At 38.2% G+C, this 13,708-nt stretch overlaps 2 protein-coding genes across 2 annotated transcripts in view; both read right to left on the bottom strand.

Moving 5' to 3' along the window:
* Positions 1-1,070: 1,070 nt before the first annotated feature.
* On the bottom strand, positions 1,071-2,982 carry LOC114541492. The gene is made up of 2 exons (XM_028561408.1): positions 1,691-2,982; positions 1,071-1,572 (listed from the first exon to the last, which is right to left on the bottom strand). The coding sequence occupies exons 1-2, from the start codon at positions 2,980-2,982 to the stop codon at positions 1,071-1,073; spliced, it is 1,794 nt and encodes a 597-aa protein (XP_028417209.1).
* Positions 2,983-6,133: 3,151 nt separating this feature from the next.
* Positions 6,134-13,708, bottom strand: part of LOC114541491 — a 41,603-nt gene continuing 34,028 nt past the window's right edge. The window contains exons 8-9 of the mRNA XM_028561407.1: positions 7,289-7,482; positions 6,134-6,150 (exon numbers count right to left, since the gene is read on the bottom strand). Coding sequence (XP_028417208.1) covers positions 6,134-6,150; positions 7,289-7,482 — 211 coding nt within the window. The remainder of the gene's footprint in view (positions 6,151-7,288; positions 7,483-13,708) is intronic.

Below are 13,708 nucleotides of genomic sequence, written 5' to 3'. Positions count from 1 at the left end.
GCCAACGCACTTAGTAATTTCTTTTTGTGAATTTCTCTTCCTTGAAACTCTCTACTAATTTCAAAAAATCAAACATAATAATATCCTTTTCGTAATCCCAATTGATCCCTAATACTTTATCATTATTTCCATCTTGCGCAATTCCTAAGCTTGCCTGCGCATACGTCTCAATGTCGTCTAACCTTGTGACCTTATCCTTCTTAGCCTGGCTCTCGTTTTTGCCTATATGCTCTCGCAGTGCTGCGTCATTCGTCATCCATTTGCGCAGTTTGAATCCCCCCATAGCCATTCGATTTTTGGCTTTTTCATACAAATCTCTAACTTCTTCAGTTACTCTACCTCCTGAAACTAGATCATCTACGTAGAAACCGTCCTTGAGTTTCTGAACAAAGATTGGATCGCTCTCATTAAACTGTTCAATATGATGTCTAAGGGTCGCGTTTAACAAAAATGGGGATGCATTTAACCCGAAAACTACTCTGCAAAACCTGTATACTAAAATTTCTAAATTACCTCCTACAGCATCTCTTACCCACAAAAATCTCAAATAATCCCGGTCCTCTTGTGCTACTTCTACATTCAAAAATGCTTTTTCTATATCACCGATTAACACTACTGGGTTTTCTCTAAACCTTAGTAAAATATCAAATAACAATGGCGTCAGTGAAGGGCCCACATGAAGACAATCATTGAGGATGTTCCCTTCTTACCCTCCTTTGACGACGCATCGTAAACAATACGTAATTTTGTGGTTTTTGCGTCCCTACGTACAACCGCTTGATGGGGTAAATAATGCACTCTTTCCTTTGTTTCCAGTTCCCCCACCCTCTCAATTATACCTAGGGTTTCCTGCTCTTTTATTATCGCATCGTATTCTCTTAGCAAACTTGGTTCAGATGTAAGTCGTTTTATCTGTCCCTTCATGCGAGCCAAACTGTTCGAATAATTGGATGGCAAATGATCGTGACCTTGTTTCCACGGCAACTTAACCGAATATTTTGATCCGTTAAATGTTATCTTGTCGAGTAACGCTTCATGCACGTCATCACATTCCTTAACCCCTAAGGTATCTAAATCCCATAGTTTTCTATATCCGCTCCTATTGAACTTAACTCGTTTTGTTCTCCGCCCTGTGAAACAAGATTAACGTTAGCTATTTCATTTTCTGAGCTCCCAAGCAGTGGACCACTAATCACCCAACCTAACATCGTATCAACAGCAACTGGCTCATCATCACCACCTTTCAAAACTTTCCCACTTTGAAAGGCCCAAAGATTGTCTGCCCCAATCAACACATCAATCTCTAACATCTCACCCGTTTTACAAACATCCGACAACCACAAACCTTGCAAATGTGGATACTGACCCTTAACAACCTCAAGATGCTCGTTCCTAATTCGCGAGATCTCCGGCACAACCAACGCCTCTACCCGCAACTTCCGATCGCCACGTTTCGACACAATTTCAAAATCAACAACCTTCCTTGACTTCCCTTTGTCCGCCGCCGTACCAAACGTATTAATCGCAAGCCATTCATTTCTAATCACACGCAACTTTGCGTCATTCATTGCCCTGGATGTTACAAAAGATTTCTGGCTACCTGAGTCAAAAAGCACTCTCACTCTTTTCTCTCTTTCACCCTTCAAGATACCTTGCGCTGTTTGTAGGCAACTCTACAACTTGTACCTACATGAAGGCTTTTATGGCCACTGCCTGGTCTGCATGCTCTTCCCTGCTTTTCTCGTCTTCCTTACTCTGGTTGCCACTACCTCCCTCACACTCTTTCTCACAGATCGAAACATGGTGCGGGCCGCCACATACATGACAAGTACTATTACGTGCACGACAATTTTTAGCTACATGACCCTTATTTATACATTTAAAACATCTATTAAACTTACGTAATAGTTCTAACTTCTCCTTTCTGTCCGTGACCTTTCTACATTCCTCGCTCTTGTGATTTCCAGTGCAATAAGCACAGAAAAGTCCTTGTTTCTTTGTTAACAACGTGTTAATTGTTCCCGGTAGACGGCGTCGCCCCTGATATTCTCCCTTTTGGTTGGTTGTCTGGCTGGTTAAATCATGGCACTCACGCAATTCTATCTCTGCCAACAATGCTTTGACCACGTCGTTCATTGTCCATTCCATATACTTCTCACCCCTCGTTATTGTCAGTCGAACGACCTCTGGAAGCTTATTTAGGATCGACGGTACTACGATCTCCGAGTAGACTTCCTCTTTGACACCGAGCGCCTCTAACCCCCGATAATTGGTTTCAACTACGTCGAAAAACTTGCGCAAACGTTCTGTGTCGTTCCCATTGAACACTGGCTTCAAATTTAGCAAATCGTTGATGTACGCCCGCTGTACGATTGTCTTATTACCGAATCGTCGCTCGAGAAGTTTTACGGCCGCTTCGTAGTTTATGGACGTCAACGCAAACCCTGCAATCGCCGATTTTGCAGGCTCCTGGAGCAACCCTCGCAGATAAGTGAACTTGTCTACGTCCGACAAGGATTCGTTTTCGTGAATGGCGCTGCTGAAGGCGTCCCAGAACTCTGGCCATTCTTGTACTTTTCCCGAGAACTTCCGAACTTCGAGTTTAGGAAGCTTTACCCGCGCTTGAGCGCTAGCCTTGGCCCTCGATGTTTCTTGTTGCGACCCGGCTTGCCGATTCGATAATTCGACCCTTTTTATGGCCATTTCAATCGCCGCTAACCCGTCGTATATCTCGTCGGACGTTTTCGACGCTGACTCTATTTCCGCTTCGACGTCTCCGTCATCTTCAATGAGTCCTAAAATTTGCTCATCTAGCTTCTTTATTGTTTCTCTCTTATCTGATAAGCTGAGCTTCAACGTATTAAGCTCCAACACACTTTCTCCTGTGACTTCTTCTACTAGAGTTTTGGCCCGTGCCAAACTCCTGGTGACATAGGCTCGATGCCCGCCTCTCTCTGCCCGTTTTCTCGATATACCTGACATAGCTACACTTCGATACTCGATTTCTGCTGAATTCTTGAATCTGCTTGTAATCCGGCTCGAAGGACCACGTGTCGCGCAACTTCGCCTCTCTGCAAGTTACGCTGCTGCTGGCACCAGATTCAACGAATACCACAACTCGGGGACTGTATTTTTAACTTTTATTAACACTCTATGTACAGGTATATTTTGTACACACTTAGTGCACGTCGATGACACAATACTCTTAAGACGGCACGCTTAAGAAGGACACACTCACTCTGACGTTACGGTGACAACACACCACACAATACAACTCTCCTAATAACACTAACTTAAAGTTTACAATTCTACATATATTTATACTAAAGCTATAGGGGATATTATTCCATTTTGACATCAATTTCCTTTGCGCAATTTATGCACGTCCCAGGATGTTTTTTTCCCGCAACGCGGTTAACTCTCTAACCGCACTGCCCCCATTCTTCCATCCGTTTGCGTTAGCGTGTGGGACAGGCGGTTTCCTTCTTCGTGGTTGGACGTGCGTTTGTTTGCGCGCATTATTTCCCCTGTTTTCAAGTTACTCTATTTCCACATAAATGAATATAACTATATGAATATAAAATACACACACAACACAAACATGACATTTGACACATTTTCACGACAATATACGTAAACCAGAATATCGAGCAATAACATGAACCTGCTGTAAAGTGTTACTGAGATGCTTACCACTTTCTGCCAAAACGTTTCCAAATACGATTTCCATGCCGTCTTTGGGAAATTCATCTTTGAGTATCCAAACAAAACCATACGTTACTTCTCGGGAATCGGGATCTTTTAGAATGCACATTTTTGTCTTTAAAAAATATATTTTTTCTTTAAGATGCTTGTCTTATTTGATTCAATCCGATGAACAAGCACCTATTTCATTTCGAATCGTATCATAGGAGAGTGACAAAGATTATCCTTTTGTGTCTTTTATCAAAAATGACGTTGTAAAAAAAAAAAGCCGGTTCCCGGGTTTTCGCGGAATGTGATGTCACTTTGTCGGTCGTTGGGTTATTACTCCGGTCGGAAATTGGTCTCAGACTTATAAATATTAGGACGAATGTATTATTACGAGGCCGAGTTTACTATTCGCTCATAGCCAAATATCTTATTATTTTATTATAAACTATAGCATTTAATAAGCAGCAGAATTTTGATATATATATATAACCTTATATGTCGGCATATACAGACAATCCAATGAATCCACAAGACATCTTCTGGGTTGTCTACGATGTCGATTAACAAATACGTTATATATACATATTACCATGGATTATAAAGTCACTATTATTGGTTAAAAAAATCACTATATTTCTTTTAGAATAAGTCTTTTAACTATTTATGATATCCATGATAACATTTACATGTGAGCCGCATATGTAAGTATATTTTCACATGTGAAGCACTTGTGAATTGTGATCACATATGAACCATATGTGTTGACAGATATTCCCCATGTAAACACATGCGCATCACATGTGGTTCAAATGTAGACCCCATAATAACCACGTATATTCACATGTGAATCACATATGATCACATGTGAACCACATATGATCACATGTATACACATGTGAATCACATGAGAAACACAAATGGTTTGCATGTGTTTTTTTTGTAAGGTACACTACACTTGGCAACGAGGAAGAACGTTAAAGTCTGAACTGTTATATTTTGTGAACATTTTATCTTAAAAAGCAGTAAATGCCGATAAATGTCGAAATCGACATGCAAGCTTTTGATTGTAAAGGCGATATCACGAGTATAACTCCAAGGTGGAAAAGATGGCGAAAAACCTTTCAGTTTTTTGTTAATGGAAAGGGAATTAAAGATAAAAAGCAAAAGAAGGCCTTACTTCTGCACTGTGCTGGTGTGGATGTTCAGGAAATTTTTGAAGCGTTATACGTCTCCGATGTCAGTAGCGGTAGCAAAATGGACGAGTACGAAGTCGCTATGAAATTATTGGACGATTATTTTCCCCCAAAAGCATGCGTGCCATATGAAAGGCATGTTTTCCGTCAGATGGAACAAGAAGAGAGGGAAACTGTTGACCAATTTGTGATCACGCTGAGGCATCAAGCTGAGTTTTGGAGAACATTTTGGTAAGCAGATCCGAGGCCAAGTAATTAATAGGTGTCGGTCATCTGGATGGAGAAGAAAACTGTAGGAAGAGTAAAGATTTGAAGCTAGAAGATGTACAACAAATCGCACGAGCAATGGAAGCGGTTGACATTCAGGCGAAGACTATGGAGTTCCCCACTACTGGGCACGTGAATCGCATTCGAGTGAGGAAAAGATTTGGTGTTCAAAATGGTAATCCTTCGGGACCTAAGGCTAAGTGTTTACTTAATTCGTTGTGGTCGCGAGGGACACTTTTCCCGTGACAAAAACTGTTCTGCAAAATCAGCTACCTGCAGAAAGTGTCAGAGCGTTGGTCATTTTGCGGCAGTGTGTGGAATAAAGGGAGATTCACAGTCAGGAATGAAAGATAGGAATTTTGGAAAAGGTCCTGAAAATGTAGGTAAAGGAACGAATCGTGTAGACTATGAAGATGAGTACGCTTTTATGGTCCCAAAAAATAAAGAGTATGGAGTTGTGTAATGTTGAGGGAGTTGATATAAGTCCCAAAAATCTGTGTGGAATATTTATGCATATGCCTGAGCCACACCACTTAACACCCGAGGTAAGTTTCAGTCAAAAGTCACGTATGGGAATTAAATATGCATGCGTAATTAGGTGCTTGTCTGCTTGGTTGCCGGATGATATTACAACTGTAAAGAATAAAAGTTTTTATGATTCTGTGAATCCGTGTCAATCCGTGTTTAGGACAGGTCATATACTCACCTGTTAAAACGACTACTTTTTCCAATTCAGATTATAAATATCGCCCAGCATATAGTGCTTTTAGTAAAGGCATAAAAGACAGTTTCGACAATTTAAAAGTAAAAAATATACAGTAGGAGGCAAAAGTTTGAGTCCAGTCGTTGTAGAATTCCAGCATAAAATCATGGCAGGGTATTCGAGTTAAGACATGCGTGCTAGTGTTTCAGTACTGTAAACCATATTAATTGCACACTGTCTTGGTCCTAATGATCTAAGTTATAACAAAATAAAGTTCTTACTCCTTTACACTGCCTAAGATAGTTGGGAAAAAGAGCAAAGTGATGGTGAACCAGGACAAATAGTGTTGAAGGATTCTTTCCTCGTAAGATCGCAGAAAAAGTGAGAATTGCAAAAGGTGGTATGCAACTAACCCCGGAGAGGTTCGAAGGAACTAAATCCTACTCAAGCAAACTTTTAGCTGCTTCGGTCATGCTCGGTTTGGCAATATTGAAAGATATAATAGGATCCTAATTAAAGAAAAGTATAATCCAATTCTTCAAGAACATGGAATTTCATCTGGTACAAAGATGATCGCGCGTCTAACTAAATGACAATCCCCCGAAGCACATGCACATCTTTTATGTGCCACAAATCTTTTAGAAGCGAACTCTTTTTGGTGATCTCGTTCTCATGGCTTTCCACCTCAAATCCTAGATCCAAAACCTATGGAGCACTTTTAGGACCGTTTTAACCGGAAAAGGGCGAGGCACAGACCCGCAAGCCAGGATGACTTGAGGCAAGTGGTCAACGAATGCTGGCAAGGTATTGAACATGCGACATTAAAAAACCAATGGAGTCTATGCCAGCAAGAATAAAGGTCATTTCAAGAGGAAAAAAGAAGGACACTAAGCATTGACATGTAATGCATGTTTGCACATTAAAATACGTAAAATGAATATCATAACATCTCATAGTTGTTGTACAGTATGTATTTTTCTGTTTACTCATTTACTTTTTTGTAGTTCACTTATCGGTAAGATTTTCTGTAGAATATTAATATATTTTCTAAAACAATGAAATACAGTCACTGGACTCAAACTTTTGCCTCCCAATGTATTTGATGTCGTGATGTTTCGTCTTATAATATTTAAAATCTGAATACGCGTCCCGCGCCCGGCACCATGGTTACAGTATTTTCCAATCCAAATTACTTTAAACAGAATTGATGAAAAACTTTAAAGGGTGTCAAGTATTGCTTGATACACTAACATATCAAACTTAAAACCGGCGTACTTTAATAAAATACAGACTATTTTAGGCTGAATACAAAAACTACCAAGAGTTTTTGCGAGTAAAAAAAAACGCTCCAAAAAGCTTTAAAATCGAAAAATAATGTAAACAGTCAGCTAAATTCTTAGGAACGTGTGGCACTAAACATTAAAACACTTACTGTTCTCTGCAGCATATTTTTTGCCAATAACAAGGCATCGGTTGGTAATGCCAAACCATGTGAATTCGACTAACTCTTCGTAGGTACCTTCACCCTTCTTATCCAGCAATAAATATTTGTATCCAAATGCGCGATCTGCGAGCCGAAGTGGAAACTTGAGCTCGCCTTGTAACAGCAACTGTTTGTTAATATATCTGAAAAAGCAAAGTAAACTTGTAAATACTTGGTTAGAAAAAACGAAGGAATAGAATATTGCAATAGGGAGATTCATATCAAAAGTCTTAGAACATTAAACCACTAAAAACCAGTAGGTTACCGAGACAAACAATTGCGTTCGCCCTAATTCATTCCAGTTCAAAACAGAAGGGTCGTTACTAAATGTAAAGATGAATGTATAGCCAACATTTGTTTTAACGCCAAAGCTCCAAATGAATGAATATGTTTTTTTTTAATAATTATACCGTTATTCATTATGGTCCTTCCAAAATTGAATTATCCAGGGCCTTTTTAACTATCACAGGACGAAAAGCGTGCCATTAATTAGCTTTAGCAAAAATACTAAAGGTATTAAATGCGTATCTATAACTTTTAATAAGCCGACTAAAGGTGATTAAAGAAAAAGTTACATTTAATCGCATTTATTTTGAATAAAACATCTCTTTTGGAAACCGATAGATTTAATTGCATTTAGTGAGCATTTTAAAGTGGGTTAAAGCCGACATTAGTGCGCGTATAGTTTAATAAACTTTAACCAGTTGTTTAAATGTTGATTAAAGGCAGAGATAGCATTTAATCACCTTTAATTTGATTTTAAATGAAGACAAAACCTGACACCTACTTTAATTCCGTTAGGACGGCAATTTAATAGGATTAAATATATTGTTATTGCAACAATTATATGGTAACAAATAAACATGATGATATCTGATACGTTTGTTATTATCGAGTAACGTAATGCTATAATGCGCCTTTATTTCACCTGAATTTAAGCACTTCGAGACACTGTCGGACAATATACAAGAAATAAGAAAGACTTCTTATTGTGCAAATTCGCTCATTAGTATAATTATAAAGTGCGGAAGTGATTGATATACAAGTTTATATAAATTTGGCCAAAGTGCGTGGCAGTTATAATACGATATGGATAAGGCGAACAGTTACGTGTTTTGCGACCACTGCGAACAAAACGTTTCGGAAACAACATTCCGTAGACATATGGCTTTAAAACAATCTCGCCAGCTGAAGAGAAGTTTGAAGAAAGATTCTTCAACGTCTTCATCCGACACAGACGGAGAAAGTGATTGTAACAGTTACAGTTTCAAAGGTGAGAGTGTTTTGCATGCAAGTCCATAATATACAGCTATATCATTATTAGCACACTGTCCACCAATTCCATAAAATTCAGTAACCAATATGTATGGCTTTGATTGTACATTGATACCAAACAGAAATGGCAAACCTTATATAAGAAAAGTATTATGAAATTATAAATAAATAAAATAAGTCATGAGTCTTCTTGTATTTCCATGTACAGTACAATTTTACACAATCTGAATACAGAGACATTGAATGAAGTTGATCATGAACAATCAACTATTAAAGCAGAAGTTTCTCAGCTTTAAATTTTGAGTGAAAATACAAACTTCAGGATCAGTTTTGCTAGAAGAGTTGCCATACTGCTAATCATTATTCCACATGATCATACCTAACGGTAAACAGGCCTATCCCCAACATTGATAATTGGTGGTGTGGGGGGGATGGGTGTATTAATATATCCATGTAATTAGTTAGCCAACCCAGTGAAGGTTCCTTTGAGTGTAGATATTAGTGAAATAACCATGCTCAGAAGAAAGTAATGATATTCCGACAACAATCCTCATTCAAACGTCACTACATGGAAACGTCAGTAATAATTGTAAAAAAATGCAGGAACGTGAAAGAGACGCAAGGTCATTAATCAAACGTCAAGGTTAGGCCATTTTGTTCATGCTCAACTATTAACAATTTAAATTTTGGACGTTTGTAGAAACACCCCGTGAATTTAGGTTCGGTCCGTAAGCCATCAATGCAAATAAAAAAAACTTATTAAACTAGGGGTCCAAGGATAGTGCGAAGTTTCAGTGCCCTTCCAATACCTATAGGCAACCTGACGTCTGTCGCGACATACAGGATTTTAACTTTTGCCAAAAAAATCTAAAGAAGCAGGTTAAACATAACCCCGAACCAAACGTGACAAACGGAGGTTTTATTGCTAACAATTAATACAATTGCTCAATACAGCACCATATGCACACAAGGTAGCTTATATGGTAAAATTTGTATGCTTACTTTTTCAGGGTTAAAGTTCATTGAATTTTCAATAAAAAATTGTTCTATAGTTAGATGCGAATTAAAGAGTTGGGATTGTAGATAGTACATTGTACAAATTTACTATATCAAAGCACTATAGCTTGAAGAAATCATACTCAAAAGTACTCAAATTACGTTCGCCGGGATATTTCCATTATTGAATTCTATTTTTAGTTTTAGTTTAGTTTATTTAGTCCCAATTTCAACCGCGGCGTATTTATATTATAATTATATATAATGGAATGCCTCTATATTTATATATTTGTAAATCGATCGTAATATGCCTGGTCCAGCGCTTTATATATATACATTCAGTCGTTTCGTAATGAATAGACTATGTCAATATTCTGTAAATTATGCCTGCACGTTAAGCAATATAAGCATCCCAATTGTTTCAAAATTTCAAAATAACACCGTCCTTTTCATCTCTGTTTAATAAATGCTATACCTCCTGTACACCGGCAAAATGATTTCAGTACTGCATGCGTTTGATGACCGGGCTTCATAGTATGATTTACGTATACAGAATATTAAAGGTGAACTGACACGAATTTTTTTTTCTCATAATATTATAGCTAGACCTTGTTATAATATGAAAACACCTTGTTCGAAAGGGTTTTGGTTTCCCTTGACCTTTTTTAGAGCAAAAACCTATCATAAAATTTCGATTTTTATGGGAAAATTTGGCCCGGGGCATGGGGACGAGCCTTTCGGCCACGTGCGATATGTGACGTAAATTTGTTTGCATGTTCATGTAAATAATAGACAAAGTATTGTGTCAAACCTGAAATAAAAAAGGCAAAATGTCAAGTTCTTCTAATGACAACGACTCTTCAAGTTCAAAAGAATCTTCTAGCGACTCAGAAGAGCTATGTGGTGTGGTTTATGGGCAGTATGAACCTTATGCTCATGAACCACTGGCTACTAGTCAGTCAAACAAACAAAAGCGCACAAGCTCCAGCAATGACGAAGTTGATTTGGATGGTCTTTCCCCTCGTGTTCTTGCTGAACGATACGAAACCAAAGTCGATGTTAAAGATTGGTGTAGTTGTGGCCAATGTAAAGTAGAAGATCTTGTTGGATCTCTCGAGTACAGGTGTTGCCGGGAAGTCGTAGATACGACGGGGAAAATGGCGTTTGACGGCTCGATAGAGCATATCAAGTGTATTACCCAACACGAAGACTTTTTAGCAATCACAAATAAGGCTGTGTTAACTCTAGCTGGGCAGTCATTAGTTCGTATGGATGGAAGTCACTATCGTAAGAAGAAAAATGTACCCGAAGACGAGTAAGTCAGCGCACATAAATTAAATTACTTTTAGCAGTACATTCATTCAACAACTGTATTATATAAACTGTTGCTGTTTTTGTCAACTTATACATGTATGTGCTTTTGTTAACATTCATGTGTTTTTGTCAACTTCTAGATATTTGAGGTCTGTGGCGTATCGTTGGCTAATAAGATGGCTTTGTGGATACATGGGTTGGAGCAACACAAGACCTTTGCCTGCTTGCATCTATGGTTATCTTCGAACAAAATATCCAAGAGGGCAGAGACATGAAAACAAGGGATATCTACCAGCACAATGCAGGCAGGGAACTGTGTAATTTAATGCATTGAATACAACTGTCATGAATATTGAATACAACATGTCAGCTCTCATCGGGCTTTGAACAACCAGCCCCTGGTGTTATATAGAACATATTTTAATTTGGACAACGATTTCGTGGATGACCTAGCATAGGCTTTTTGCATTTTTTACAATGAGGCAATCTTTTCTTTTTGGCAGTAGTACTGGTAGCACTAGAAGTTTGAGTAATATTCTTAGATCTTTCATTCTCTGCAATGATTAATTGGTCTTGAACTTCTAATGCAGGAAACAGTGGGGTTTTCACACTTTGGGTGGTCGCAAGTTGCTGAATTGCATTTTCTCGAGACAACCTGTTTGAAAACTGTGAAGTTAGTGACTTTGGGGCTTTAGATTGTTCCTTCTGATAAATCTTTTCCATATCTTTTAATGGACTTGTGAACAAGATCTCCTTTATATTATCGCTGTATCCTGGAAAAAATAAAATTCTATTTTCCTAATCACTTTCCCACATTAATTTAAGCGGCATACACTATTATGCATTTACTAAAATAGAAAACATGACACCTACTGTAAGTTGGCTCAACTTTCACATCTCTAACTACTGCCTCACCAGCCTTAAACTTTGGCCACCAAACACGTGTAACGACTTCACCATTCTTCTTCCTTTTGACTTCCCGATGCACATTTTCATTGAAGTGAAGTGACGCTAGAATTTGCCTAGTTGTCAAATTGTAAAAGCTCAGTGTATTCACACACAGTACGTAAGTGTTGTTGGATCATAACACCCACTAAGAAAATAATCTTTTGAATTAATGGAGATCAGCATGGGCTTACAATTCAGATGGAAAAAAAGTATGCCGGACTGACATGGAAATTGCCTGACACAGTGGTAATTAGTACTATGCACCTATCCATCGATTATATAAAAAAACAAATTGCTATACTTTAGCTCCTTTTGAGCCACCAATTTTTTTCTCAAAATTTAATGGGAGAGGGGAGGGGCATATCTATGATGTATTTCCAAAACACCCTATGGGACAAGTAAAACAATGTTGAATGTTGCATACCTGCATTTTGTCCCCATCCATGAAAAACAGAGCATTTTGGGGTGCCAAAAGTTCAGCACAGCATGGTATGACTCAAGTGCACTTGTCTGAGTGTCGGGTGACATTTTCTTGATATCATTTACTAGGCGTGTGTTGTTCACAATGGCACTTAATTTGTCATAAGCATCTGTGCCTAGTATAAAAAATACTCAAGGTAAATGCTGTGCCCTACAAATCAAATCAATTTACTGTAATCAACCATATGGTCTCCTCAAAATTGTTTATTTCATAAGGGACAATTTACATTGTATTCACTTGATGGATAATGGATGAGACACTTTTAGCCCTAATTATATCATTATCCAATACTGATTCACCAGGCAGCAGTAAGGAGGAAATAGTTGCGCTTCTCTGATCAACCTGAGAGCCATATGATTACAACATATGTACTTTTAATGAATACTTATGATGAATAAAGGGGTTTGGAAACTTACCTGGCAAAATCCAGTCTCTTGCTTCCAGTTCACCATGGTTGCATTCTGGAAACAATTCATTGGGGTGATCATGGTGCCTGTCTGAAATATGCTGGATCAATGATAACCTCTTAGTTTGATCAATTCCACAAAACCTTGCTTGGTGGAGGTAACACACCAGTACAGGTGGTTCTTTATTGCTTTTGTCCAGTCTTTCAGAATCTCACACCCCTTCTTTTTACTTGCTTTAAGGACTCGCTTTGTGACTGCCTTGGCGACATGCCAAATATCATAAAAGTGGGTAGTGTTTGGTTGTTTTTCACGTATCCACTTGCTGATACCAGAGTGTCTATCTGATATAAAGATAGGGATCTTTACTTGGGCATTATTTTGAAGGTATGAAAAGCACCTCTTTGCTCCTTCCAACTCCATTTGGTTGCTGCCTCCAGTTTCATTTGACTACATTCATTCTATAATAAAAACACATTAATTTTAAGACTTCCAGTAGAAAAATTGGCAGGCCTGAAAGTAAATTAAAATGGTATAAATCACACATCATGACTTGGTAGTAGATTGTTCCTACAGTACTATTGTTGACAAAAAATTTTTTTGCCAGCCATTTTTTTTCTCATTTGTGTTTTCTATGTTTAATATGTACACATCAAGACCTCATAATCCCATTTGTTAGCCAGAGTTTAAACAAATATGTGGCATGCATGCTCACTGGTTAAAATCTGACTGAATAGTTAACTAGCACAACTGGTAGACATGAATGTGGGAACTCACCTGTACAACTTCAAAGTGAACAATTTTTGAAAGGGCATTGCAGAACATTGTGTAAGTTCCGTATTTGGCTGAATGGCCCATCGAATCAAAGCGCCCATCACCACCCATGCACTTTCTTTTAATTTGCATACTTCATTGAGGAGATTCTCTTGGTAAGTTTTCCAGTAAGCAAGA

Source organism: Dendronephthya gigantea, unplaced genomic scaffold (assembly GCF_004324835.1).
Source record: "Dendronephthya gigantea isolate DGI-Jeju-01 unplaced genomic scaffold, DenGig_1.0 000295F, whole genome shotgun sequence".
NCBI lineage: Eukaryota > Metazoa > Cnidaria > Anthozoa > Malacalcyonacea > Nephtheidae > Dendronephthya > Dendronephthya gigantea.
This window is presented reverse-complemented; position numbering and strand designations above follow the sequence as displayed.